Below are 25,743 nucleotides of genomic sequence, written 5' to 3' on the forward strand. Positions count from 1 at the left end.
TTTCATGGGGAAAATTTTAATTCATGTTCTGTATGGTTTTCTTTAATTGATTTGCTTCTGATTACTTCTAAGTAATCCTACGATCAATCTTTTAAATTACATTTCTGGCATTTCCTCAATCTCTTGATCTTCACATTCTAGTATTGAAGTGATTCTGTGTTCTTTTGGGGGAATCATGTTTTCCTTATTTTTTTTTTACTTAATTTAAGATTCATTTTTGTTTGAGAGGCAGAGTTAGAGAGGAAGAGACTGAGAGAAAGATCTTCCATCTGCTGATTCACCCCCCAAATGGCTGCAACAGCTAGAGCAGAACCAATCCAAAGGCAGCAGCCAGGGGCTTCTTTCTGGGTCTCCCACATGGGTTCAGGGGCTCAAGCACTTGGTCCATCTTCCACTGCTTTCACAGGCAATAAGAGGGAGCTGGATCAGAAGAGGAACAGCCAGGACTCAAACTGGTACCCATATGGGATGCTGGTGCCGCAGGTAAAGGTATTTACCTGCTGTGCCACAGCACCGGCCCCATCTTCCTTATTCTTGTTTCTTGAGTTTCTATGTTTGTTTTTAGGCATTTTTAGAGATAATTGTTGGGGTTTTTCTTCCCTCTGTGATGGCTTTCATCACCTTTGTCTTTGGACTATTCCTCTGTGGCTTAGTGGAGTGTCTATTCTTTCATTGAATACCCAGAGGCATCTTCTGAGTGTGGCCAGGGAGCTCTGTTCAGGGCTCCTTGGTGAGGGGAGTATCCAGGATGACACTCAAGTTCAGGCATGGTTAATCTATCCACTTTTTTTAATCAGAGGGGGTGTTGATCAGCTCTGTTGGCATCATGCTCATTTCCTCACCTCCAAGGAGACTGATGCCTATCTTCTAGCTGCAGTGGGTACAATATTCATCTGCACTGCCACAAGAACTTCACAATGGTTCTGTACAGTCCTTCGTGTGAGCATGAAACCCTCAGCAGTGACTCTCACCAGGCAATTGGGGAGCCCTAAGCATGTGGAGCCACCCACAGTGATTGCTCAGAAACCCAGCCACACCCTGCACTCTCCCATGCAGCCACAGCCTTTTCACAGCCTCAGCATGAAGGCTCCCACAGTCACAAGCACTCATCCCCCTGTCAATTCCCAGCCAGACTGGGGCATCTCCTCTTGATTGGTTGCTATGTGCGCAGACACAAGCTGGCACAGCTGTTACGTATGTCCAAAATGGCATCCGCCCTCTCAGCTAGTTACTGGACACTGTGCTGGGTGGTTGGGGAGGGAGAAATGTGCACCTCCTCCTTTTTCCCCTCTAGGTTGTCGGGTACACTGTCCCTCACTGGGCTCCAAGCCAGACTCACACCAGGCTTTTCCTGCAGCTTTATTGCCAGTGGCTTGGGCAGCTGCTGTCTGATCTCGCCTCACTCTCCAAGGCTGGTGCTGAGGCTCTGCTGGAGTCCTGAGTTTTGCTTGTCCACATCCTCCACGTATATCCACAGTGTCCGCTAATTTGCGTGAAGTTTACTCTGCCATTTTCTCCCTAACTCTTCCCTGAGTTTGCACTCTATCCACTTTTTTTTTTTTCCTTTTAACTATCTTCCCCTAGACAAGAGCAGTAAGCTCCCTTCCTATTCTGCCATCTTGGAATCTAACTGAAAAGTCTAGAAACCATACTTTGAATTACGGATTTTGATGCCTTCTGGGGCTAGTCCTGTGTGAAATGATCCTTCCTGGATGTTGGGCAGTGGCAGCTCCCTGTTAGACCTGTGATTGTGAGGAAAGCAGTAAGACTGTGCAGTATACGGAGTTGCTGAGCTATGATGGTCGACAGGTCAAGTACATTCAATTCATTTTCCACTTATGATGAGTTGACTAGGATGCAATGTGTTACCGTGTATTATTTTAAGAAGCATCTCTATATGTGTACCATTTGTAGCAATTCATAAACCCAGGGACATATGAAAAGGATGACAATCAGTAGGCTATATCATTGGCTTACTTAGAAAGTTTTCTCAAAAGTTCGTATTTGTATGAGCGGAAGTCACTTCTAAGTATCTAGGATTTGCCTGTAGTCTTTGATGACTGGGGAACTGAGAGAATCGGCCTGAAATCGCAGTCAGAGCTTTGATCTCCATGTGGACCACAGACACTTGCCCAGAAGTTTAAAAATGCTTCATGCTGGGCACAGAGGATAATTGGTGACAGGATGTGGGTGAATAAACTGGTTAAATCTATTCCCCTATTGGATCACTTTATGATATAATTACTCATTTGATTACGGATGTGCTGGAACTGAGGTAGAAAGTAGAACACAAGCCGGCGCCGTGGCTCACTAGGCTAATCCTCCGCCTTGCGGCGCCGGCACACCGGGTTCTAGTCCCGGTCGGGGCACCGATCCTGTCCTGGTTGCCCCTCTTCCAGGCCAGCTCTCTGCTGTGGCCAGGGAGTGCAGTGGAGGATGGCCCAAGTGCTTGGGCCCTGCACCCCATGGGAGACCAGGAGAAGCCCCTGGCTCCTGCCATCAGATCAGCGCGGTGCGCCGGCTGCAGCGCGCCTACCGCGGCAGCCATTGGAGGGTGAACCAACGGCAAAAGGAAGACCTTTCTCTCTGTCTCTCTCTCACTGTCCACTCTGCCTGTCAAAAAAAAAAAAAAAAAGTAGAACACAAACATGGAGTAGTTCTTTATTTAGTTGGCTTGTGACTGCCAGAAAATGACGACAATGTTTTGGAAAAAAATAAACAATTTCAGTGACTTTACAACCTGTCCTCCTCTATGGATTATCATATTGAATTTTACCTGGTTTTAATTTTAAAGGACAGTGGTTTTAATGTATATTTAAATGGGAAATATTTATCAATATCGATAATTCAAAAACTCATAATTAAGAAAATTGCAAGTCTGTTTAAGAAGTTCATTGTGAAGTTGTATTATGTCAATTTTATTGTTTAAAAGTTGTATAAGTGTCTCTGCATGGTATGTAAAAAGAAAAAGGCTGGGAGGAAAGAATTTGTTAACAATATTTATGTCTGATAGAATTACAAGTGCACTTGATTTCCTCTTCCTATAATTAGAAAAGAAATAAAATAATTTCAAAGAAACAAATGAAAATAATCATATTATATTCTTCCTTATATAATTTCTAAAAAAATTCTTTAGAAATCAGTGTTGTATTTCTTTCATCAGTGTACTCTAGAATAGTGGGCTTCCGTTCCTCCAGGTTTGGTTTTGTTTTCTAGATGGTGGTGGAGAGTGTGAAGGCAGACGTCATCTCTGTTGTATATGAACACAGCGGCATCACCTTGGAGGGCCTACTTTATCTCATAGAAAAAGCTCTGGCTGGGCGGAAGGCACAGAGCATGGGCCTATTTAGTGATGGAAATAGCAGAGAAATCAATTTGCTCCAAGGTAGGACTGGGAATTGGCAAAGAACAACCAAACAACTTTGTGAAATGTTCGCCTTTCAGAGTGCTATATAAGCTGCAGTTTGCTAAGTGCTGATTGTGGCTTTATGAAGAAAGTGAAGCAATGTTTTGATGAATTTTTTTAAAATTGAGATTTAAAACCACGTAAGAATTGCCATCTTAACTATTTTTAAGTGGGCAATTCAGTAGTGTTGAGTATATTCACATTGTTGTGAAGCAGCTCTCAAGAAAATGTTCACCTTGCAAAGCTGAAACTCCAAAATTTAATCAAATCCCCTCCCCAAGCTCATGGCAGCCATCATTTCACTTCCCGTCTCTATGAATTTGAGTATCATAGATACCTCATGTGAGTGGAATCCCATGTATTTGTTTGCTAAGTGGAGTAAGCCAGTCACAGACATTGTGTTCCCAAGGTCCATTCACATGTTTTAAAGCATTGGCTGAATTTCTTTCCTTTTAAAAACTGAATAATATTCTAGTGAGTGTTGTATACCACATCTTGTCTATCCACTCATCTACTGATGAGTACTTGCATTACTTCCCCCTCTGAGCTATTATGAACAGCACTGACTACAACACTGGGTGGACAAATACCTCTTTGAGATCCTGCGTTCAGTGTTTTTGGATATATGCCCAGAAATGGGATTGCTGGATCATACAATAATTCTATTTTTAATTTCTTGAGAAACTCCATACTCTTTTCCACAGCTATCGCACCAATCATGCACAAGGCTTGCCTTCCCTACATCCTTGCCAACACTTGTTATTTTCTGTGTGTGGGTGTGTGTGTGTTTATAGTAACCATTCTAGTAGATGTGAGATAGCTCATTGTGGTTTGAATTTACATTTTTCTAAAGATGAATGACACTGAGCATCTTTTCAAATCCTTGTTGGCTACTTGTATATCATTAAGAAAAATTGGATTAGTTGTTTTTCCCATGGATTGAATCATAGGAGTTCTTCATATATTCTGGGTATTAACTCCTTATCAGATACGAGGTTTGCAAACAGCTTCTCCCATTTCATAGTTTCCTTTTCACTCTGTTGATTATGTCCCCTGAGGCTCACATATTTTAAGTTTGATGAAAGTGAAACAGTTTTGACAGCAAATACCAAGATCTATACACTGGTTACACTCACTGGTTTATATCACAAGGGGAAGGAATGACTGAGATAATTTACTTTTTATGGAGCAGTTTGTAAAAACCTCAGTAGATATACCCTTTTCTGAGGAGGAGATAATGAATGTTTTGGAAGTAAATTTCCATGTTACATTCCTCCTTATTCATGACTTGCAAGGCCCCTTTTTTCTGAAGCATAATTGCTTTGAATTTTACTAATGTGAAAGTTTCCATCCTGTGCGTTGAGAGAAGGTAATAAGATGACGTAGGATGGAGCCAGCAGAGATCCCACAAAATGGCAGAGCGAGTCCCTGAGTCACCCATCAGACTACCCTCTCTGCAGCTAAAGCTTGGGGCACTTGAGACACTTGCTGTGAACTTTATTATTGGCAGAAACAGATGGACTTTTTAAAAAATTTATTTATTTGCAAGTCAGAGTTACACAGAGAGGGAAGAAAAGGCAGAGAGAAAAAAAGAGGTCATCCATCCACTGGTTCACTCCCCAATTGGCCACAGCGGCCAGAGCTGGGCCAATCCGAAGCCAGGAGCCAGGAGCTTCCTCCAGGTTTTCCCTTGTGGGTGCAGGGGTCCAAGGACTTGGGCCATCTTCTACTGCTTTCCTAGGCCATAGCAGAGAGCTGGATCAGAAGTGGAGCAGCCGGGACTCAAACTGGTGCCCATATGGGATGCTGGCACTGCAGGTGGCGGCTTTACCTGCTACACCACAGGCTGGCCCCTCACATGCATTTTTAAAATAAAGTTTTATCTTATTTTTGGCTTTTCTTGTTTCGTTCAACTGAGCCTGGAGCAAATTGTGTTCTTTGTTCAATTTTACATATCCCTCCAAAAGAAAGCACAGATGCTGTTTATTTGGGGTTTAAAGTTAGAATGAATTGCTTATCTTTTCTTTGCATAGTAGGGAGGTGAAAATTGCAAGTTTATACCATGGTAGTAAGTTCAGCTCATATGGAGAGCCTGTTAGTTTTCCAATTACAGCCTGCTTGTTTACCAGATGAGGAAGGTTTCCAAACTCTTCCTTATGCAGTAGTAACAGTAATAACTCAAAAAAACTGATTTCTCTTTACAATATAATTACAGTGTTCTCCCAAACACTAACACCAGAATGAAATCTCTTAACCCATCACTCCCAGAGGTCCTTCCGCTGTGTATGTAGGGCTCTCAAAGGGAGGGAGCCAAGCATCAGGGTCTTTGTACCTGACCTTGTTTACATTTCATTGCCTAGGCCTCCTTTAGAGATAAGTCCAGACACACAGCTTGGTGGGATCGGCACACAGAATGGGCCATGAAGTGAGGGCCCAGGGGTGTTTCAGCTGAAGTTGCCATCGCTGGGAGCCTTACTTGCTCCAAACTCCTTATTGTTTTGATCCACAATTGTGGGAAAACTCTTTTCTACTTGGAAACTCCATTTGCAAAATTCCAGAAGGTGACCGGACATCCACCTTAAATCCTACAAGAGTCTGGTAACTCACAGCACTGCATGGTGTGGACAAAGACACAATATCCTAAGCCCAAGTGCACAGCATCCAATTAATCTAAGAACATGAGGGAGACAATGGCTGTGGGGGTGCCCAGTGGCCCCAGCGTGGTCCAGCACGAAGCAGAGGTGCCATGGAGAACTTGGTCTTGCAGGTCCATGTTGACTGTTGAATTTGTAGTGCATTTGGATGAACTGCTTAGAGCTTATGGTCAGGGTACTGTTAGAAACTAATAAGACATTTTGATGTTTCCCCCCCTCAGGCTGTAAAATTGGCATTAAGAATCTACTGAAGCCTGAAGTGAGAGACTTCTGGGAGAAATTAGGAAGCTATGTGGCCACTGAAGAAGAAGGGGGACACATAGACTTGTTTGTGCCACTTGGAGCATCAGGTCAGCTATGAAGTCACTAGAGAGCGTGGTCATGCCCACGTCATGATATTTACTTCTGTGAATATTGCTGTGTTCTGAACCTGGAGTGAACAGGAACCAAAGACGCGGACCTGGGTCCCCTCCTGCCACTTTTGTAGCTGTGTGTCCTTAGGCATGAGTGTGGACTTCCAGTTGCTCATATGAAAGTTAGGATAACAGTATCTTACCTGAATGTAATGACATGTGAATATCAAAATAACATAAATGTTAAATAGTAATGTAAATGCTTAGATAATATTAAAAACAATGCCTTGTACACAAACATGTGGTTGAGGATCCCTGTGGTTGCTGATGTAGCTTTAAGTGCCTGCCTGTTTCCAATCAGCCCCTACAATTCAAAGTTGATTTCAGTGCTTGAAGGAAAACTTCAGAAACATGAAGTCAAATTCACTTTTTATATCTGTTCAATAAAAACTCTGCATTCATGGCCCAGGGCATTTTGCCCAAGCAGAGCAGTAGAGAAGGGAGTGTGAAATCTGCCATTTCCCAAGCCATGCTTATTGTCCATTCTTTAGAGAACTGTGAGTTTTCAAGCCCGTCTTAATGCTCAGGTTTTACATGAACATTCAATACAGGCAAAGCATGTCCCTGACAGGCTTCAATCAAGGGAAAGAAAAGAACAGGACGGGAAGGGGCACGATCGTCTTAAGTGAAACTTGATGGTGCCCAGTGACAGCTGCTGGGCTTGCAACACTGATAAGCAAGTGTACCCCACTGCCTGGGCAGATTCATTCTCACCCTTGGAGCTGACAGTTTCATCCCTTCTCAGTCCGTCAATCTTCCAATAACTTCCTCTCTTAGTTTTTGACCTCATCTCTTATTTTCTTAGAATGCAATCACTGGGGAACTCCCTAGTTTCCTCTCGCCACCAGTTCCACCACCCATCCCACTGCTGTCCTTTTGTGTTCCTTCTGTTAGATGGAAGCTACTCCATGTCCCGTGACCGAGTTCTGCCTGTCGGCCGAAGACTCCCACACCTCTGCCTCCACCTCTGACATCTGAGCTGTGGCCTCTTTGTGTAACTCTTACTTGACAGCCTCACTTGGATGCTTACTTTGAGTGTCTAATAGACATCTTGAGACACCTGAAACAAACTCTGCCCAAAAGCAAACCTACTGTTTCCTCAGGATGCCTCTGCAACAATATCACAGGAATCAAAAATCTAAAACTTTTGGTTTTTTTTGGTCATCATTTAACACAATTTTAAACAGCTTATTGAGGTATAATGGGCAGACAGTAAACCATACATCTTAGAATGGGTGAGTTTTGGCATAGGTGTGTGTATCTTGAGAAACCACAAAACAAAGTGAACATATTTGTCACCCCCAAAGCCTTGTCATGGCACCTTACAATTTCTCTGTCCTGCTTCTCCCCTCTCTCATCCTGAGGTCACCACTGTCCAACTCTCTCTCTGTTTGCATCTTGTAGCATTTTCCTATACATGGAATTCCTTTTTTGCTTGACTTCTGCAGTCAGAATGATATCAGCTTCATCTGTTTGATTTGTGTGTCAGAAACATTCCTTTTTACTGCTGGGAATCCTTGCGTTGTGCCAATAGGTCAACACTTTATCCATCCATTCACCTGTTGATAGATATTTGGGTACATTATAGTTCCTGGCTTTTATGAATAAAGCTGCTGTAATATAGGTGTGAACATCTCCTTTCTTGTGAATAAGTGTCCAAGAGTGGAATGGCCAGGCCATATGATAGGCATAGGTCTAACTTTTAAAAAACCAGCTAACTGTTGTTTATTAAAGCAGCTGTAGCATTTTACATTTCCACTAGCAGTGTATAAAAACTCCTTTTGCCCAGCACTCCAACACTTGGTGTGGTGAGTCTTCTAATTTCAGCCCTTCATGTGGGTGATGGCGGTCTCTCATGTGCTTTCAGTTTGCATTTTCCTAACGACCAGCGGTGCCGGGCATCTTCTCATGCACCCATTTGTCATTTATGTATCTTCCTTTGTCTCTCTTTAGAGTTTGATATTTTCCTTCTCTGACCACTTTGTTCAGAAAAAGAGTTTTCAATTTTCATGAAGTCAAATTTATCAGGATTTTCTTCTTGATCATGCTGTTGGTATCATATCTAATAACTAAGTTCAAATATTTTTTAAAAGATTTATTTATTTGAAAGTCAGAGTTATACAAAGAGCAGGAGAGAGAGAGTTTTTCATCTGCTGGTTCACTCCCCAAGTGGCCGCAATGGCCAGAGCTGCTCCAATCCGGAGCCAGGAGCTTCTTCCGGGTCTCCCATGCAGGTACAGGGGCCCAAGGACTTGGGCCATTTTCTACCACTTTCCCAGGCTATAGCAGAGAGCTGGATTGGGAGTAGAGCAGCTGGGACTAGAACTGGAACCCATATGGGATGCCTGTGCTTCAGGCCAGGGCGTTAACCCACTGTGCCAGAGTGCTGGCCCCGTCTTACTTTTTTCTAAAGGAGTTACAGCCAAGTTTCATATTTTAATTTGCTATCCATTTGTTTTTTTTTCCAAAGAAAACTTTTATTTAAAGAATGCAAACTTCATGCATTTTATAAGTACAACTTTAGTAATATAGTGATTCTTCCCCCATACCCACCCTCCAACCCATATTTCCACCCCTCCTTGTTCTCCCTCTCACATTCCAGTACCATTCTCCACTAAGATCTGTTTTCAGTTAACTTTATACACAGAAGAGTTCAACAATTTGCACGTGTGCACACACAAACTGTTCCTCAACAGTTGAGACAAGGGCTGTTAAAGTCATTACATCTTGAAGTTAATTTCACTTTTTTTTTTTAGAAACTTAATTAACTTTAAAGAAGCACCCAAGAATGATACATCTTTTGCAAGCACTTAGACATAATTATAATACAACTCTTTGAGGACAGAGGTCCTGAATGGGAAGTTAGTGTATGGTGACTCTTGATGTTAATTTAACAATTAACACTCTTTTATATGCCATCAGTGTTCACCTGAGACTCTTTTTTTTTTTTTTTTTTTTAATTTTTTTTTTATTTTTGACAGGCAGAGTGGACAGTGAGAGAGAGACAGAGAGAAAGTCTTCCTTTTGCCGTTGGTTCACCCTCCAATGGCCGCCGCGGTAGCGCGCTGCGGCCGGCACACCGCGCTGTTCCGATGGCAGGAGCCAGGTGCTTCTCCTGGTCTCCCATGGGGTGCAGAGCCCAAACACTTGGGCCATCCTCCACTGCACTCCCTGGCCACAGCAGAGAGCTGGCCTGGAAGAGGGGCAACCGGGACAGGATCGGTGCCCCGACCGGGACTAGAACCCGGTGTGCCGGCGCCGCAAGGCGGAGGATTAGCCTGTTGAGCCACGGCGCCGGCCTTCACCTGAGACTCTTGACATGAGCTGTCTAGGATATGGAAGCGTGTTGTTATTTTTGTGTGTGATTTACAAAGATTTATTAGTGTCAAAGACCTCCAGCCAGAGCAGCATGGAGGGGGCCTTATGGAAGCCTTTTGAATCCACAAACTCCTTCAGTATTTAGATAAGGTCACAAGCAAAGTGGAAGTTCTCTCCCCTCTTCAGAGAAAAGTTACCTCCTCCTTTGACCATTTTTTTCCACTGGGGTCCTTCATGTAGACATTTTTTTTTTTTTTGCAACAGTGTCTTGGCTTTCCATGCCTGAAAGGCTCCTCTGGACTTTTCAGCCAAACCAGAATGCCTTAAGAGCTGTTTCTGAGGTCAAAGTGCTACTTAAAGCAACTGTCATTCTATGAGTCTGCTGTGTGGACTGCTTCCCATATGGAGCATTCAGTCCTTTTTAATTCTTTATATTATTATCAGACACTTAATCCAATTTATATGATCATTTTGACACTTAAGGTGGTATTTTTACCACCCAACTTAAGGGGATTTGGGTTCCCTGACAAGTTTTTGGAACTGTACTCTTAGAAGTATTTCCATAGGAAATTACATACTGCATATACTTCATAATTACAATTTTAGGAACATGGTGATTCTTCCCACTCCCACCCCTGTTCCTCTTCCCTGTCTTATTCTCTTATTTTTTACTAAGATCTATTGTCAATTAAATTTAGACACATACAATTAACTCTGTTAAGTAAAGAATTCAACAAATAGTATAAGAAAAAAAACTGTTCCTCAACAGTCTAGACAAGGGCTGTTCAAGTCATCCATTCTCAAAGTGTCAATTTCAATTCTACAGATTTCCTTTTAGGTGCTCTATTATCACAGGACAGGAAGAACATATGGTATTTGTCCCTTTGGGACTGGCATATTTCACTAAGTACAATGTTTGCCAGATTCATCCTTCTTATTGCAAATGACTGGATTTCATTTTTTTAATAGCTGCTCAGTATTCCATAGTGTACATATCCCATAATTTCTTTATCCAGTTTTCAGTTGGACGGGCATTTGGGTTGATTCCATGTCTTAGCTGTTGTGAATTGATCTGAAATAAACATGGGGGTTCAGATAATTCTTTCATATGCTGATTTCATTTCTCTTGGTAAATTTCCAGAAGTGGGATGGCTGGGTCACATGGTAGGTCTATATTCAGATTTCTGAGGTATCACCATACTGTCTTCCATAGTGGCTTTATCAGTTTACATTCCTACCAACAGTGGGTTAGGGTCCTTTTCCCCCACTTCCTCACCAGCATTTGGTATCTGTATGAAACCATTCTAACTGGGGTTACGTGAAACCTCATTGTGGTTTTGATTAGCATTTTCCTGATGGCTAGTGATGGCTCTAGTTTCACTCCTAGTAGTTCAATCTATGTATTCAATTTGGTTATTCAATCTATTTGCTATGTCATTGAAGAAGAGGTGAAATTAATGCCACATTATATGTTGACCATTAATTCCATCCTGTTTCACTGTTTTAAATCTGTCTTCTACAAGAAAGGCAACTTTGAGTTAAGCTATTTTGGAAAATCAATGTAGATTTTTCTCTGCCTTTGGGCTGAGTATTCCGTATTTGAAAATAGCCACCAAGTCCAACTCCATGCCCTCTTCCCCTACCCTGTTACATAGTCTTCATATTAGCACTTCTGTAGCAGAGATGAACTGTAACGTGTTTATGAGCTGTTGAGTGGGGCAATTTGAATTGAAGATGACAACTAGCAGTGACCTTTCTTGGCCAGCTGCTTAGTACTCTTGTGTGCCATTGACCTGTTCCATGGCCAACCTTGTGAGTGAACTAATGCAAGTATTTTTTGACTGTGCAGAGGCAGGCACTGAAGTTCTTGCTCAGCTGTCTCAGCTGACTGGTACCTTCTTTACTGCCCCCACTGGGATTGCAACTGGCTCTTACCAACACAGTAAGTACACCTGGAACTGACCCCGAGCTCAGTAGCACACGCCCACTCCACAACCACTAAAAGACAAATGCAGTTAATACACTGGTTCTTTCCCCCTCTTTGGGGACTTTTAAGTGTTTTTTCACTTTTTAGAATAAAAGGATAAAGCAAAGGTGCAAGTCTAAGACACCTGACACCTGCATCTCATGTCAGAATACTTGAGTTCCATCCCTGGTACTGATCTTTAACACTGGCTTCTATCTAGTGCTCACCCTGGGAGGCAGAGATGATGGCTCAAGTACTTGGGTTCTTGCCACCCATGAGGGAGACCTGGAGTGAGTTTTTGCTATGGACTTCAGACCCAGCCCAGCCTTGGCCATTGCAGGCATTTGGGGAGTGAGCCAGCAAATGGGAACTCCTGCTGTGTCACCGTCTCTCTGTCCTGTCTCTCGTTGCCTCTGAAATAATTTTTGAAAAGAAGATAAAGCAGTACATTCTTACCTAGATGACTACTCTGCTTTCCCAGTACAAACACAATAAGTATTTAATATTTGATTTTAAATACCATTTATCTACTTTGTCTAAGGGTAGATAGTCATTGGAAAGGTTCAATGTGAGAGGGAGAGAGAGAGAGAGTGTCTTCCACCCACTGGTTCACTCCTCAGTTGGCTGCAACAGCTGGAGCTGAGCCGATCCGGAGCCAGGAGCTTCTACCTGGTCTCCCACGCAGGTGCAGGGGCCCAAGGACTTGGGGCATCTTCTACTGCTTTCCCAGGCCATAGCAGAGCGCTGGATAGGAAGTGGAGCAGCTGGGGCTCAAACCGGTGCCCATACGGGATGCCAGCATTGCATGCAGCGGCTTAACTTGCTATGCCACAGCTACGCCACAGCACTGACCCCTCAATGTGTCCTTTCGAAGTTTCTAATTTTACCTTTGAATGCGTACCATGGGGATTTATTTTAGTCCTCCAGTGAGAAAGGATGATGAACCTGCAATAAATACTGGGCTTTCATTGTGCTTTAAGAAGTACAGTTCTTGCATTGGAGTGCAAGTGTGCAATGCTAAGAGGAGGCAATGATGTCAGTTCTTAGTGACTGGCTGGGAGCGCTGTGGGAAAGGCCACCGCCTGCCATCTACTTCAGCGAAGCCAAGCTGCGCATGTGGTCCCGCGTCACAGACTTCCTGGAAGACACCCTGACAGCGGTGAGGAAGCAGTTACGTCCTCTCTTCCAGGAGCTGCGGAAGAGCATCAGTGGCCGGATGATAGGTGAGAAACTCTCAACCCCTCCGTCTATGGCAGGTTAATTTTGAGGTGAGTATCGGCCTACACTTGAAAAGTAACACTCAGCTAATGCGTATCCTCAGCAAAACTTGATCCTCATTGTTTTTCACATGTCCTGTCAAATATAATGAATATCCACTCGAATAAGCATATTCGCGTTCAAAGGCCAAAGCTGTTTTTTATTCCTTAAATTGCTTGCTGTCTAGGTAGGCAGGTAGCCGAGCAGTTAAGACAGGGATTAAAGCACCCGAGCCCCACATCAGACTTCCTAGTTCTTTCCAGGGCTGCTCCTCACTCCAGATTCCTGCTAACGCAGACCATGGAAAGTACCCAGTGACGGTGTGAGTAATTGAGTCCCCCCCACCCACATGGGAGATCTGGATTGGGATTTTGACTTCTGGCTTTGGCCCAGCCCCTGGCTGTTGCAGCTCTCTGGGGAATGAACCAGTAGATGGGAGATTCCCCCACCTCTGTCTGCCTCTCAGAAAAATTAAAGCTTTTGCCATCTTATTAATCCCTATGTCAGTCAACGGTACGCTTAGACAGAATCCGCGGGCAGCTAAGCCAGAGGGCATTGTCCTTTTCTCAGTACAATTTGCTTCAAAAGTAAAGCATATACCACAGCACTCCTTCTCCAAAGTGCTCTGCCAGTGAAGTTCTGTTAATTTTCCATCTAAACTGCATCATTTGGTGTTAGGCTCCGCAGTTCTTTGCTGAGTCTGTTGGACACCACTGACTCCTGACCCTGGCCCCACCCCATTCACACACTGTTCCCGTGATTGCAATTCTCACTTGAGAACCTTTTGGAGGCAACGCAGTGCCTCAAGTTCAGAGATTCACTTAAAGCAGTCTGTTCTTTAAAACGAAGAATCCCTCACCACCTAGGTACACAGGGAATTTTCTCCCCATCTGTAATCCCCTCTTCATTGTTCCCCTAGTATCTGCCGTCTGACTAAGGTACCCTGTCTCCTCAGGCATTGTGCTCGTGTGTCTTTCTCTCCCCCTCAGTTCCACTGCCTGGCCGCTGCTTTTTTTTTTTTTTTTTTTTGACAGGCAGAGTGGATAGTGAGACAAAGAGACAGAGAGAAAGGTCTTCCTTTTTGCCGTTGGTTCACCCTCCAATGGCTGCTACGGATGGCGCATCTTGCTGATCCGAAGCCAGGAGCCAGGTGCTTCTCCTGGTCTCCCTTGCGGGTGCAGGGCCCAAGGACTTGGGCCATCCTCCACTGCCTTCCCGGGCCATAGCAGAGAGCTGGCCTGGAAGAGGGGCAACCGGGATAGGATCCGGTGCCCCAACTGGGACTAGAACCCGGTGTGCCGGTGCTGCAAGGCGGAGGATTAGCCTGTTAAGCCATGGTGCCGGCCACCGTTGCCTTTAATGTCTCTCTACAGACTCCACAATAGAGCAGTCACACAAGTGTGCACACAGGCATCTTGTCTGTCTTTACATAAATGCTTCCCAAACAGGGATTTATCATCTTGGTGGTTTTTTTTTTTTTTTCCTTTTAGGAGATGTTCAACCAATATTGGAAAATAGTTACAGTGCTATAAATGGGGAGAAATAATTTCTCCTGGATCTTTCATAGATATCAAGGACTAGAGAAAAGTAGAAGGGTAAACTTATAAAGACAGAGGGATTTTCCTATAATGTAAGCAGGCAATGGAAGACCAGTGTTTGTAGACAAATGCGTGCTGTACAGCACTATGTAAAAAGATGTTGGTGTACGTATGTTGTAATGTATGTCCTGTGGACTTAAAATGTTTACTTTTTAAAAGATTTGCTTATTTGAAAGAGTAAGAGAGAGGGGGAGAGAGGGGGGGAGAGAGGGGGGAGAGAGAATCTTCCATCGAAGGGTTCAGTCCTCAGATGTTTGCAATGCAATGTCCAGCACTGGGCCAGGCCAAAGCCAGGAGCTTCTTCCAGGTCTCCCACATGGGTGGCAGGTGCCCATGTACTTGGGCCGTCTTCTGCTTTTCCTAGGCTATTAGCAGAGAGCTGGATATAGATGTCAGCATCACAGGTGGTGGCTCTCCTTACTATGCTGCAACACCAGGCCCAACGTTTATGTTTTTGAGAACAGAGATAAAGGATAGTGTAAAGGGAATTTTGGTGGGATTGACAATCTAACCTTTACACTTAAAGGATATTGTGTTCTCTGTTTATTGTCCAATTTATAGATGTCATTCAATCTCACTTTTGTAGGGTGAGTACTTTATTCATGTTGCCTATTTATGTTGCATTATCCCATATTGGGTTTTCTCATGGTGGAAACCCTCATGGCTGAAGAAATGCATTCTTCGCATTTTTGTCCACTGAAAAGCAGCAGTAAGGACTGAGTTGTTTGCTTTCCAGTAGTACTCTTACCAAGCTAATTCCCAGGTATGTGGCCCTGTGTTCACAGGGCAGTTTATGTCTGACACTGTGGGTCTGACCAACATTGTGAACAACCAAGAAGTTGCAAGAGCTCTGGCAGAGGGATTGGTGGAATTGTCAAAAGCAGATTCTGTAAGTGTTTCTTTGAAGAGAGCAAACTATGAAAAACCTAACATTAAATAAATTCTTACTTGGCATTTATTGTTTTTTTTTAACCAGTTTATTCCTGGAAGGGGGGGTATACTTTCTCATAGAAACTGTACCATTTATAAAAACAGCCACTAAAAGACTCTGGACCCAAGATGTACTATGAGGGGGTCTTCAAAGCATTCATGAAAAATGTGTATTATTTAAAAACTATGGATTTAAAAAATGTTTTGCACCAAGATAAATTTGTCTTTTTATTTCACTTTTCCATGAATCTTTTGAAATAGCCTCATATCAAATTCATAAAACACATAAGTAGGAAAATCTAGATGATTTAAAGTTCACTACATTGTGCATTGTTTTCTGTTGTTGGTTGGACATGCCTTCTTTAAAACACATCTGGGGGTCCATTTTCCTATGTAAACATTATTCAACCATGAAAACAGTGACTGATTTGAGGAGGGGAGAAAAACAGTGTCATACCAGAAAAGAGGCTAGATGAAAGAGAAAGGGTAAAGACCACAAAATTACAGAAAGAAGATCGGCACTTTGGCTGGGGCCAGGTGGTGGAGAAACCCAGTGAGCCATTTTCATCGGAAATGAATCTTAGATGCTGTCCCAGAGGCTCAGTAAACAGCAAAGAGAGGTCAGTCAACAGATCTACTCTCCTGTCCCCAAAGATGACAGAAGGGTATAGGACAATGAAGTCTTCAGCTCTTCCTTTTGGGCAACTTGGGACTGTTAACCTACTCAGTGTTTTACTTCTTAGATTGTCCTTACTCCAAGTAAGATACCTGAGAGGAACCACGTAGGCAGGACGAAGGTTTACTGGGGCTTAGGATTTTAGAGGCTCACCGCCAGCTCTGGCTGCTCCCTTAGGCATCGGGGGAGGCTGGAAGATGGAGGACTGGCCACATGGTGAACCAGGAGGCAGATGCGGCAGCTAGTCCCGACTAGCTTACAACCAACCCTCTCCCAGGAACCACCTACTGAGGACACAGCCCAGAGACCTCAAGCCCTCCCACTGGGCCCACCTCTCACATGCCATGTTCAATGAAATCTCTGCCCTAAACCATTAACCACTGGCGTTAGACCATGGGGAGAAAGCTCCTAGTACATGGGCTCTGGGGGCATACCCAAACTATTATCCAAAGGGTAACACTTTGAGGCCTTTAGTTTACCAAGTAAAAATTCTCAAACCTCTCTCTTTCCCTGTAGTGATTCAATTTGTGGGTTAATTTAATGGGTTTGTGTGTGTGCATGTCTATACACACATACACACACTCTTTCTCTCCTTATTGCTGTATATTTGTTCCAGTTTTAGCCTGACTTCTTGGGCCAGCACCAGACATCTGCAGGCTTAGCTGTACTGTGTGGAGTCTGGGAAGTCACGGTGAGCCATAAATTGCTGTTTCTCAGCAGCCTTCGAGCCAAAGGGTTGGGCAGCCTTGGCAAGCTTTGCTGATAAAATGAGCAGGGCTAGTCACAGCGCTGACTCTGCACTTTCTCCCAAAAACGCTCAAGAGTTACCAACCATGTTTGGTATAGTCTCAGTGTAGTTATTCTCACCTAATTTAAAAAAAAGTAAGATATAATTTTGATGGTGCCCAACCCGTTGAAACCTGGGAGGGAGCCAAATTAGGAGCCTTCAGTGTGTTTTTCCCAGGAATTCTGCTGTGTAGCCCCTCTCCCAGACCCACTTCGTCCTCCTGAAAGATACCATCCCTCCGATCCCCTTTTGTTGTTTGGCCAAGAGGTTGATGTAAGACATTTTATTTCTGAGGATCTTTGGGAGACCCTCTCATGAGACTTGGGCCTCTGTATTGGCCTGTTTCTCATTGCTTTATAAATACCCAGTCTTCACTATCTTATTAAATAAAAGAGGTATATTTAGATCATGATTTTGGAGACTGAAAGTCCAAGAAGTATAGCCCTGGCTCTGACAAAGATGCTCCCCCCTCCCCCACCCCCCTTCCCCCGCCGCCAATGCATCCTCTCAAGGCAATGTCAATGGCACCACAGCAGCCAGTGAATATGAGAGAGGGAAAGACCACACTGTGAGACAGGAAGCCAGAGAATGGTTGGGGCCAGACCTACCCTTTCTGTGACAACCTGCTCATGAGAACTAACTTGGCAGACCCGTGAGAACTGCCTTCAACCCTTTCAAGGACAGCCCCAATGACCTCACTTTAGGTCCCACCTCTTAACATGACCACACTGGGGACCAAGCTTCTAGCACAGAACTCTTGGGGGGCACAAACCACAACTGAATCATGGCAGCATCCTAACTGGGTTGTGACAAAAAGTTGAGGACCAGGAATACATATGGTAAGTGGCATACATGCTTAATGTGACAGTCCCCTTTGTTGATTCTAACTGAATTAGAGATACTTTGCTGGATGTGTAAATTAATTAGGTGGGAAGTGGGAAATGGTACTAAAAATGTGTCCTGTTTTCTGCTGCGCTTTTGATGACCTGTATTTCAGAGGAATGTTTTCAGAAAAAATTTTTGGTGGTGGGGTGTATTTTCAGGACAACCCTTTGGAATTTTTGTCCTGTTTTCTGCTAAAGGAATGTAATAAGAAGAACAAAGATTCTGAAGCAAATGTCATATTGACAAAGTGTGACCCAAAGGCAACGTTCAATTTATTGATGAAGGTAAAGTTGCTGCTGCATTTTTGTACCGTAGCTTCACTGTAGTTAGGCACATGCTGTGAATATGCAAACAACAAGGTTAGTCTACCTGGAAAGCCAGGTTGTCAATCAGAACTTTATTTTATGTACTATTACTTTTTTAAAAAAGTGTTTTGTGTTTGCAATAGTATGAGCAACATGTAAGCCACCTAAAAGTATAAACCGGGGTAGGTAGGTGGATGAGCAGTTAGGACCCTGACTGAGACACATGTATCCTACGCTGGAGCACCTGGGTTTGTTGGCTCCTGACTCCAGCTTCCTGTGAATGCAGCCCCTGGGAGGCAGCAAGGGGAGTCATGAGTGGCTGGATGCTTGTCAGTCATGTAGGAGACGGGGATGGGGTTCCTAGATCTCAGCCATGGGCCAGCTCAGTCCAGGCCATTGTGGGTATTGCTGAATGAGCCAGCTGATGACAACTCTCTCTCTTCCCCCTCTCCCCTGACTCTCCCAACCCCCTGACTCCCAAACAAAGAAATAAAAATTAAAAAACGCATTGATTACACCAAGTTGATTTGGGTGACACCACTTGGTTGTGGGGAAAGGATTGGAGATCTGCATTTTGCTTGGCTACTTTTTCTGTTGAGTCCTGAGGTGATACAAATGCATCCCAGGACACTTTGGGCGGTAGGGGAGAGTGTGTGGAGCTAAGAATGGTTCTTTTTTCAAAGTTGAGATCCAAATTTAAGAAAGAAAACAATGTGGATTGGAAGCTAGTTCTTCAGGTGAAAATAATTTTTCCAGTGCTGTTTTCAGAATCTATACATTCTTAGGTCCATGACTTAATCAGGATTCAGAAAATGCTGAGAACGGCATTGTCATTGAAAGAGCTATATAGGGAGGAACGTCATTTTCAAACCATTTTATGCCTCTAGGAAAGTCACCTTCTTATTTTTAAAAGATTTATTTATTTGAAAGGCAGATTATTGAGAGAGGAAGAGACAGGTATCTTCTTTCTGATGATCATTCACCAGATGGCTGCCATGACCAGAGCTGAGCCAAGCTGAAGCCAGGAGCTTCATCTGGGTCTCCCACATGGATGTCAGGGCCTCAAACACTTGGGGCATCTTCTGCTGCTTTTCCCTGGCCATTAGCAGGGAGCTGGATTGGAAGTGGAGCAGCCAGGACAGGAACTGGGACCCATTTGGGATGTTGGGGCTGCAGGTAGTAGCTTTACCCACTGTGCTACAACATTGGTACCTCAAATCTTAAAAAAAAAAAAAAAAGTGTCAGATTTTCATTTGGTTCTTTCACCATTTAGTGCTTAAGAGCTTGTGCACAAACACCATAAAACAAATTTGGGAACCTGTGGATGAAAAAAAAATCACAGCTTAAATAAACCTTAGGGTTTTTTATTTTTAAGATTTATTTATTTATTTGAAAGGCAGAATTACAGAGAGAGAGAGAGAGAGAGAGAGAGGTTTTCCATCCACTGGTTCACTCCCCAGATGGCTGCAGTGGCCAAAGCTGTGCTGATCCAAAGCCAGGAGCTTCCTCCAGATCTCCCATGTGGGTGCAGGGGCCCAAGGACTTGGGCCATCTTCTACTGCTTTCCCAGGCCACAGCACAGAGCTGGATAGGAAGAGAGCAGCCAAGACTGCAGGGGCGGCAGCTTTACCTGCTACGCCTCAGCACCAGCCCCATGGTTCATTTTTAAAACTGTAGAGTGGAAAGTTAACAACTTCTCTGGAATAACTTAATTTTTAAAAATGCATTCTCATTTTTATTTGAGAGAGAGAGTGAGAGCTTCTATTTGCTGGTTCATTCCCCCAAATGCTTGTAGTAGCCAGGGCTGGGCCAGAACAAAGCCAGGAGTCAGCTGCTCCATCCAGGTTCTGAGTGGCGGGGACCCAAGTGCTTCATGCATTAAGGGAGCTGGATCGGAAGCAGAGCAGCCAGGACTCAAAGTGGTGCTCCCGATACGGGTTGCTAGTGTTCCAAGCTGTAGGTAACAGCGCTTTGTGTCAAATCCATACTCTATACTTATATGCCTGTCTGTCTGTCTGTCTGTCTGTAGATCTATCTACCTATCACTATCTTCTTGCTGCCCCATCAGTAGTTACTCCTGCTTTCTCTGTGTCTGCAGTGTTTACACTGATTGCAACCGTGGCCATGGGTCTCAGCCAGAGCCATGCCTTTCTTAAGCTCTGCCTATCGTTTTCACAACTATTTCTGGCCTCTGATTCAGGCAGCAGAGTGTTTGCTGGGAAAAGCATCAGCAGTAAGTAGGACGTCTCTGGACAATGCAGCACCTGTCTGTCCTCCTCCCTACAGGCAAGCTCCCACCCACTGTGTGCTGCTTCTTCTTTTTTTTTTTTTTATTTGACAGGTAGAGTTAGACAGTGAGAGAGACAGAGAGAAAGGTCTTCCTTCCATTGGTTCACCCCTCAAATGGCCGCTATGGCTGGCGCTGCACCAATCCAAAGCCAGTAGCCAGGTGCTTCCTCCTGGTCTCCCATGTGGGTGCAGGAGCCCAAGCACTTGGGATATCCCCCACTGCCTTCCCGGGCCATAGTCGAGAGCTGGACTGGAAGAGGAACTGGCGCCCATATGGGATGCCAGCGCCGCAGGTGCAGGATTAACCAAGTGAGCCATGATGCCGGCTTTTAAAAAAAAAAGATTTATCCATTTGTTTGAAAGTCAGTTACACAGAGAGAAGGAAAGGCAGAGAGAGAGAGAGAGAGGTTTCCCAATCGCTGGTTCACTCCACAACGGCCGGAGTTGCACCGATCTGAAGCTAGGAGCTTCTTCCAAGTCTCCCACGTGGGTGCAGGGGCCCAAGGGCTTGGGCCATCCTCCACTGCTTTCCCAGGCCATAGCAGAGAGCTGGATCAGAAGTAGAGCAGCTGGTACTCAAACAGGCACCTATATGAGATGCCAGCACTGTAGGCAGTGGCTTTACCCACGATGCCACTGTTCATTCCTTATGGCCACTCTTACAGGTGGTGCCTGGACAGAGCCAAAATGAGGGTCCAGCAGTCCCAAACAATGATAAAAATGTTCTTGTTTCCACCTCTGAATTATTTCCCCATAACAAAATCAGTAAAAGATAGCATATTATTCCAAATACAAGGCTCCCAAAATTCTAGCAACTTGATGTATAATGGAATATGAGAGAGCTTGCTATATTTAGGTTTAAACAAACTTACTATGCCAAATCAATTTCCTATTCTCAAAGAGCAGTTTGCATTTTATTTATTTATTGAAAGGTAATTTATTTGAAAGAGTGAGAGAGAGGGAGAGAATGATCTTCAATCAACTGATTCACTTTCCAAATGGCCACAATGGCCAGGGCTGGGTGAGGCTGATGCCAGGAGCTTCATCTGGGTCTCCCACCTGGGTGGCAAGAAGTCAGACACGTGGGCCACTTCTGTTGCTTTCCCAGGCCATTAGCAGGGAGCTGGGTCAGAAGTGGAGCAGCCGAGACACAAACTGATGCCCATATGGGATGCCGGTGCTGCAGGTGGTGGCTTTACCTGCTATGCCACAACACCAGCTCCTAGGAGGCCACAAACAAGGTCAGGTGAAGAAAGAATGAGCTGTATTTAAATGTGGAAACAACAAGTCTAGAAGGTGTGTGTGACCTCTCAGTAACACGTGTCCATTAGGTGAACAAAGGGGTGAATGCGACAAAGGGCTGTGAGCCTGGGAGCAGTGCCTGCCTCTCGGGAAAGGCAGCTTCCTTGGATTTGGTTTCTCAAGGATTCACCAAGTGTGAAAGACACTAGAAGCTAATTTGGGGCGGGGGGGGGGGGGGGCATAACATATCACTTGAGAGGTATTACATTTGTCAAGCATTTAATTCACTGTGTGTGGCACGTTGTGATTGGGGCTTCCCTCCAAGTAATCAAGGCGTCCCTTTCTTCCTCAGGGTGGAGATGTTACAGAAGACGGCGCTCAGGATGCAACACCCGCTCTTGGCACAAACGACCTGGATCTCGAGGTGCTGCTTGAGTTGGTGAGCCCAGATCATGTCATGGGAACGTCCCTCTGGTGTGTTCCAGACAGGGAAGTTTCAGTCCATGGTTTTCCTTGGAAATTTCCCCTAGGGGAAAAACCAAGTACAGATATAATTGAGGAGAACCCAGCTGGTAGATTTCTCTTTTTACTCATTGGTTTGTTGGAGAAGCAGAGACAGACAGCTTCCATCCACTGGGCCACTCCCCAGATGCCTGCAGTGGCTGGGGCTGGGCCAGGCTGAAGCCAGGAACTGCAGACTCAGGGCAGGTCTCCCATGTGGGTAGCAGGGATCTAACTACGTGAGCCATCACCGCTGCCTCCCAGGGTGTGTGCCTTAGCAAGAAGGTGGCATCAGGAGCCTGGGCTGACACTCAAACCCAGGTAATCCACAATGGAATGCAGTTGTGTCCGCTGGTAACTTAACCCCCACGCCAGATGCCAGATACCCACCCCTAGACTTTGCTTTTGAATAAGACTTGGCTTGAAAAGCAATTGAGTCAGAAGGGTGGAGGCTGCAGCATCTTGAGAACAAAACCAAATCTGTGCTACACCATGATTTTCCCATGTGATACCAGGACATCACGTAAAGAAATGGCCATGGACAGAGGCTCGTGATTGCTCATTGATCTACCTTCTTGTGGCCCAAGATCAAAAGTTGAGGCTGACCAATGATGTTCAGGCCCTGTGTTTCTGCGAACAGGTGACTGTGGCAGGAGCTATGGTCTGAGCAGAGGCTGGCCCTGATCTGCAGTCATACACAGCGTGTGTGCACTGTTTTGCGTTCTTCAGCTCTCGTACACATTGATTGTCCATTTTGTCCTCAGAACCCTGTAAGGTAGATATTGTATAGACGAAGAACTAGAGATAGAAAAGCTAAATGGCTCCTCCAAGGTCAGATAACAGAGAAACTGATATGAGTCTTGGAGCTCTGAGCTCAGACCCAAGACTCTTTCCCAGCTCACAATACCCAGGGTATGTCCACCCATGGCAGACAGCACAGGCCATGGGCCTCTGCGGCATGGATGGTCACTCACCCCTCAACCCACTGCCAGGAATCAGCAAGGAGGAACATATTTGCACAGAGCAGTGAGCATATTTCATCTAACCAGGGGAATAATGTCCGACAGTGGTTCTATGAGAGCAAAAGGTCTGACAGCTGGGACCTTAAGTCCCAGTGATAATAATTGTTGGATAACACCAATATTTAACAACAGATAGATGCACATATAAATATAATGTAGGTTTACAAGGCAACTGCCAAGTGGGATGCAGATGTACTTTTAAACTCATTAGGTATGTCTGGATGGGCATTATATACAGACCATGTGTGCGACAGACAGATAATGGGTGGGCATTTGGTGCAGTGATTAAGACACCATTTGGGATACCCACATTCCATATCAGAAGCCTGGGTTTGAGTCTGGGCTCTGCTACCGATTCTAACTCTCTGTTAATGTGCGTTCTGGGAGATAGCAGTTGATGGCTCTAGTCGTTAGGTGCCTGCCACCCAAGTGGGAGATCCATATTGAAATCGCTGCTCCTGCACGGATTCCCGTTCCCATCAACGGTGTATTAGTTCCCCCTTCTCCACATCCTCACCAGCATTTTCTTTTTGTCTTTTTGTTAATAGCCATTCTAACTGGGGTGTGATGGCATTTCATCATGGTTTTTATTTCCCTTTTCCTGGTGATTTCATATACTTGTTGATCATTTGTGTATCTTCTTTTGAGATATGTCTACTCCAATCATCTGTCCAATTTTTTAAATGGATTTTTTGGGGGAAGATGGACTGTTGAGTTCTTTAATCTCATCAGCTGAACAGCTTGCAAATATTTTCTCCATTCTCTTTCTGTTAAGAATTCCATTGGTATTGTGACAGGGATTGCATGGACTCTATAGATTATTTTGAGTAGTATGGGTATTTAAAAATATTAGTTCTTCAAAACCATGACCATGGATGACTTTCCACTTTTTAGTGGGCTCTTCAATTTCTTTTCTTTTTTTTTTTACCCCTATGTAGTAGTCATGGTGTACTTATCCCATAATTTCTTTATTCAGTTTTCAGTTGCTGGAGATTTGGGTTGATTCCATGTCTTAGCTATTGTGAATTGAGCTGCAGCAAACATGGGTGTACAGATAATTCTTTACTTTTCTTTTTTATTTATTTTTTAAGGAATGCAAATTTCATAAGTACAACTTTATATAGTTTTTTTCCAACCATAACAGCCCTCCCACCCACACTTCCACCCCCCCTCCTCCCTCTCCCCTTGCCAATCCCATTCTCCATTAAGATTCATTTCAAATTAACTTTGTACACAGAAGACCAACTCTATACTAAGTAAGGATTTCAACAATTTGCATGCGCATGTGCACACATACACAGAGTTTAAGAACTAGTTTTACAGTTAACTATCAATACAATTCATTGAGGACAGAGGTCCTGCATGGAGAATTAGTGTACAGTGACCCCTGTTGTTAATTTAACAATGACCACCCAAGGCTCTTAACATGAGCTGCCTAGGTTGTGGAAGCCTTTTGAGTCTACAAACTATCAGTATTTGAACAAGGCCATAAGCAAAGTGGAAGTTCTCTCCTCTCTTTAGAGAAAAGTACATCTTTCTATGATGGCCACTTCTTTACAACGGGATCTCACTCAGAGAGCTCCTTCATGTAGAATATTTTTTGCCACAGGTCTTGGCTTTCCATGCCTGTAATGTTCTCTCAGGCTTTTCAGCCAGACAGGAAGCCTTAAGGGTTGGTTCTGAAGTCAGAATGCTACTTAAAGCAATTGTCATTCTATGAGTCTGCTGTGTGTACTGCTTCCCATGTTGGAACATTCTCTCCTTTTTAATTCTATCTATTACTATTACCAGGCACTTAATCCTTTTTATTATGTTCACTTTAACACTTAATCCTATCTATGTTCACTTTAACACTTAATATGATCAACTTAACAATTAAGATGGCTTTTTTTTACCACCAAGCTTAATGAAATTTGTTTTGAAAAATTTTTAATATCCTTAGAAGTAAGTCCATAGGAATGTATGCAGAACTATACAGCTTTACAGTTACAAAATTCCTCCTCCCTCTCTTATTTCCACTCTTATTTTTTACTAAGATCTATTTTTAGTTCACTTTATACACATATGATTAATTCTGTTAAGTAGAAAGTTCAACAAATAATATGAAAAAAAGATGAATAAACAAAGAAAACAAAACTTTTCCTCAATAGTCAAGACCAGGGCAGCTCAAGTCAGCCCTTTTCAAAGTGTCAATTTCACTTCTACAGATTTCATTTTAGGTGCTCTATTAATTCTCACAGGTGAGGGAGAACATATGATATTTGTCCTTTTGGGGCTGGCTTATTTCACTAACTATGTTTTTCAGATTCCTCCATTTTGTTGCAAATGACCGGATTTCATTTTTTTAACTGCTGTGTAGTATCCCGTAGTGTGCATATCTCATAATTTCTTTATCCAGTCTTCTGTTGATGGGTGGTTAGGTTGATTCCATGTCTTAGCTATTGTGAATTGAACTGCAATAAACATGGAGGTGCAGATAGCTCTTTTATTTGCC

At 43.9% G+C, this 25,743-nt stretch overlaps 1 protein-coding gene across 2 annotated transcripts in view; it reads left to right on the top strand.

Annotated features, from left to right (window-relative positions):
* ECT2L (epithelial cell transforming 2 like) overlaps positions 1 to 25,743 on the top strand; it is a 133,418-nt gene that overhangs the window by 70,031 nt on the left and 37,644 nt on the right. Inside the window, exons 8-14 of one of the 2 annotated variants that reach the window (XM_062186833.1) lie at positions 3,217 to 3,385; positions 6,282 to 6,410; positions 11,641 to 11,733; positions 12,798 to 12,980; positions 15,398 to 15,501; positions 18,049 to 18,174; positions 22,079 to 22,165. In XM_062186833.1, the coding sequence (XP_062042817.1) occupies positions 3,217 to 3,385; positions 6,282 to 6,410; positions 11,641 to 11,733; positions 12,798 to 12,980; positions 15,398 to 15,501; positions 18,049 to 18,174; positions 22,079 to 22,165 (891 nt within the window). The remainder of the gene's footprint in view (positions 1 to 3,216; positions 3,386 to 6,281; positions 6,411 to 11,640; positions 11,734 to 12,797; positions 12,981 to 15,397; positions 15,502 to 18,048; positions 18,175 to 22,078; positions 22,166 to 25,743) is intronic. The other variant, XM_062186834.1, reaches the window with a different exon arrangement.

Source organism: Lepus europaeus, chromosome 3, assembly GCF_033115175.1.
Source record: "Lepus europaeus isolate LE1 chromosome 3, mLepTim1.pri, whole genome shotgun sequence".
Classification (NCBI taxonomy): domain Eukaryota; kingdom Metazoa; phylum Chordata; class Mammalia; order Lagomorpha; family Leporidae; genus Lepus; species Lepus europaeus.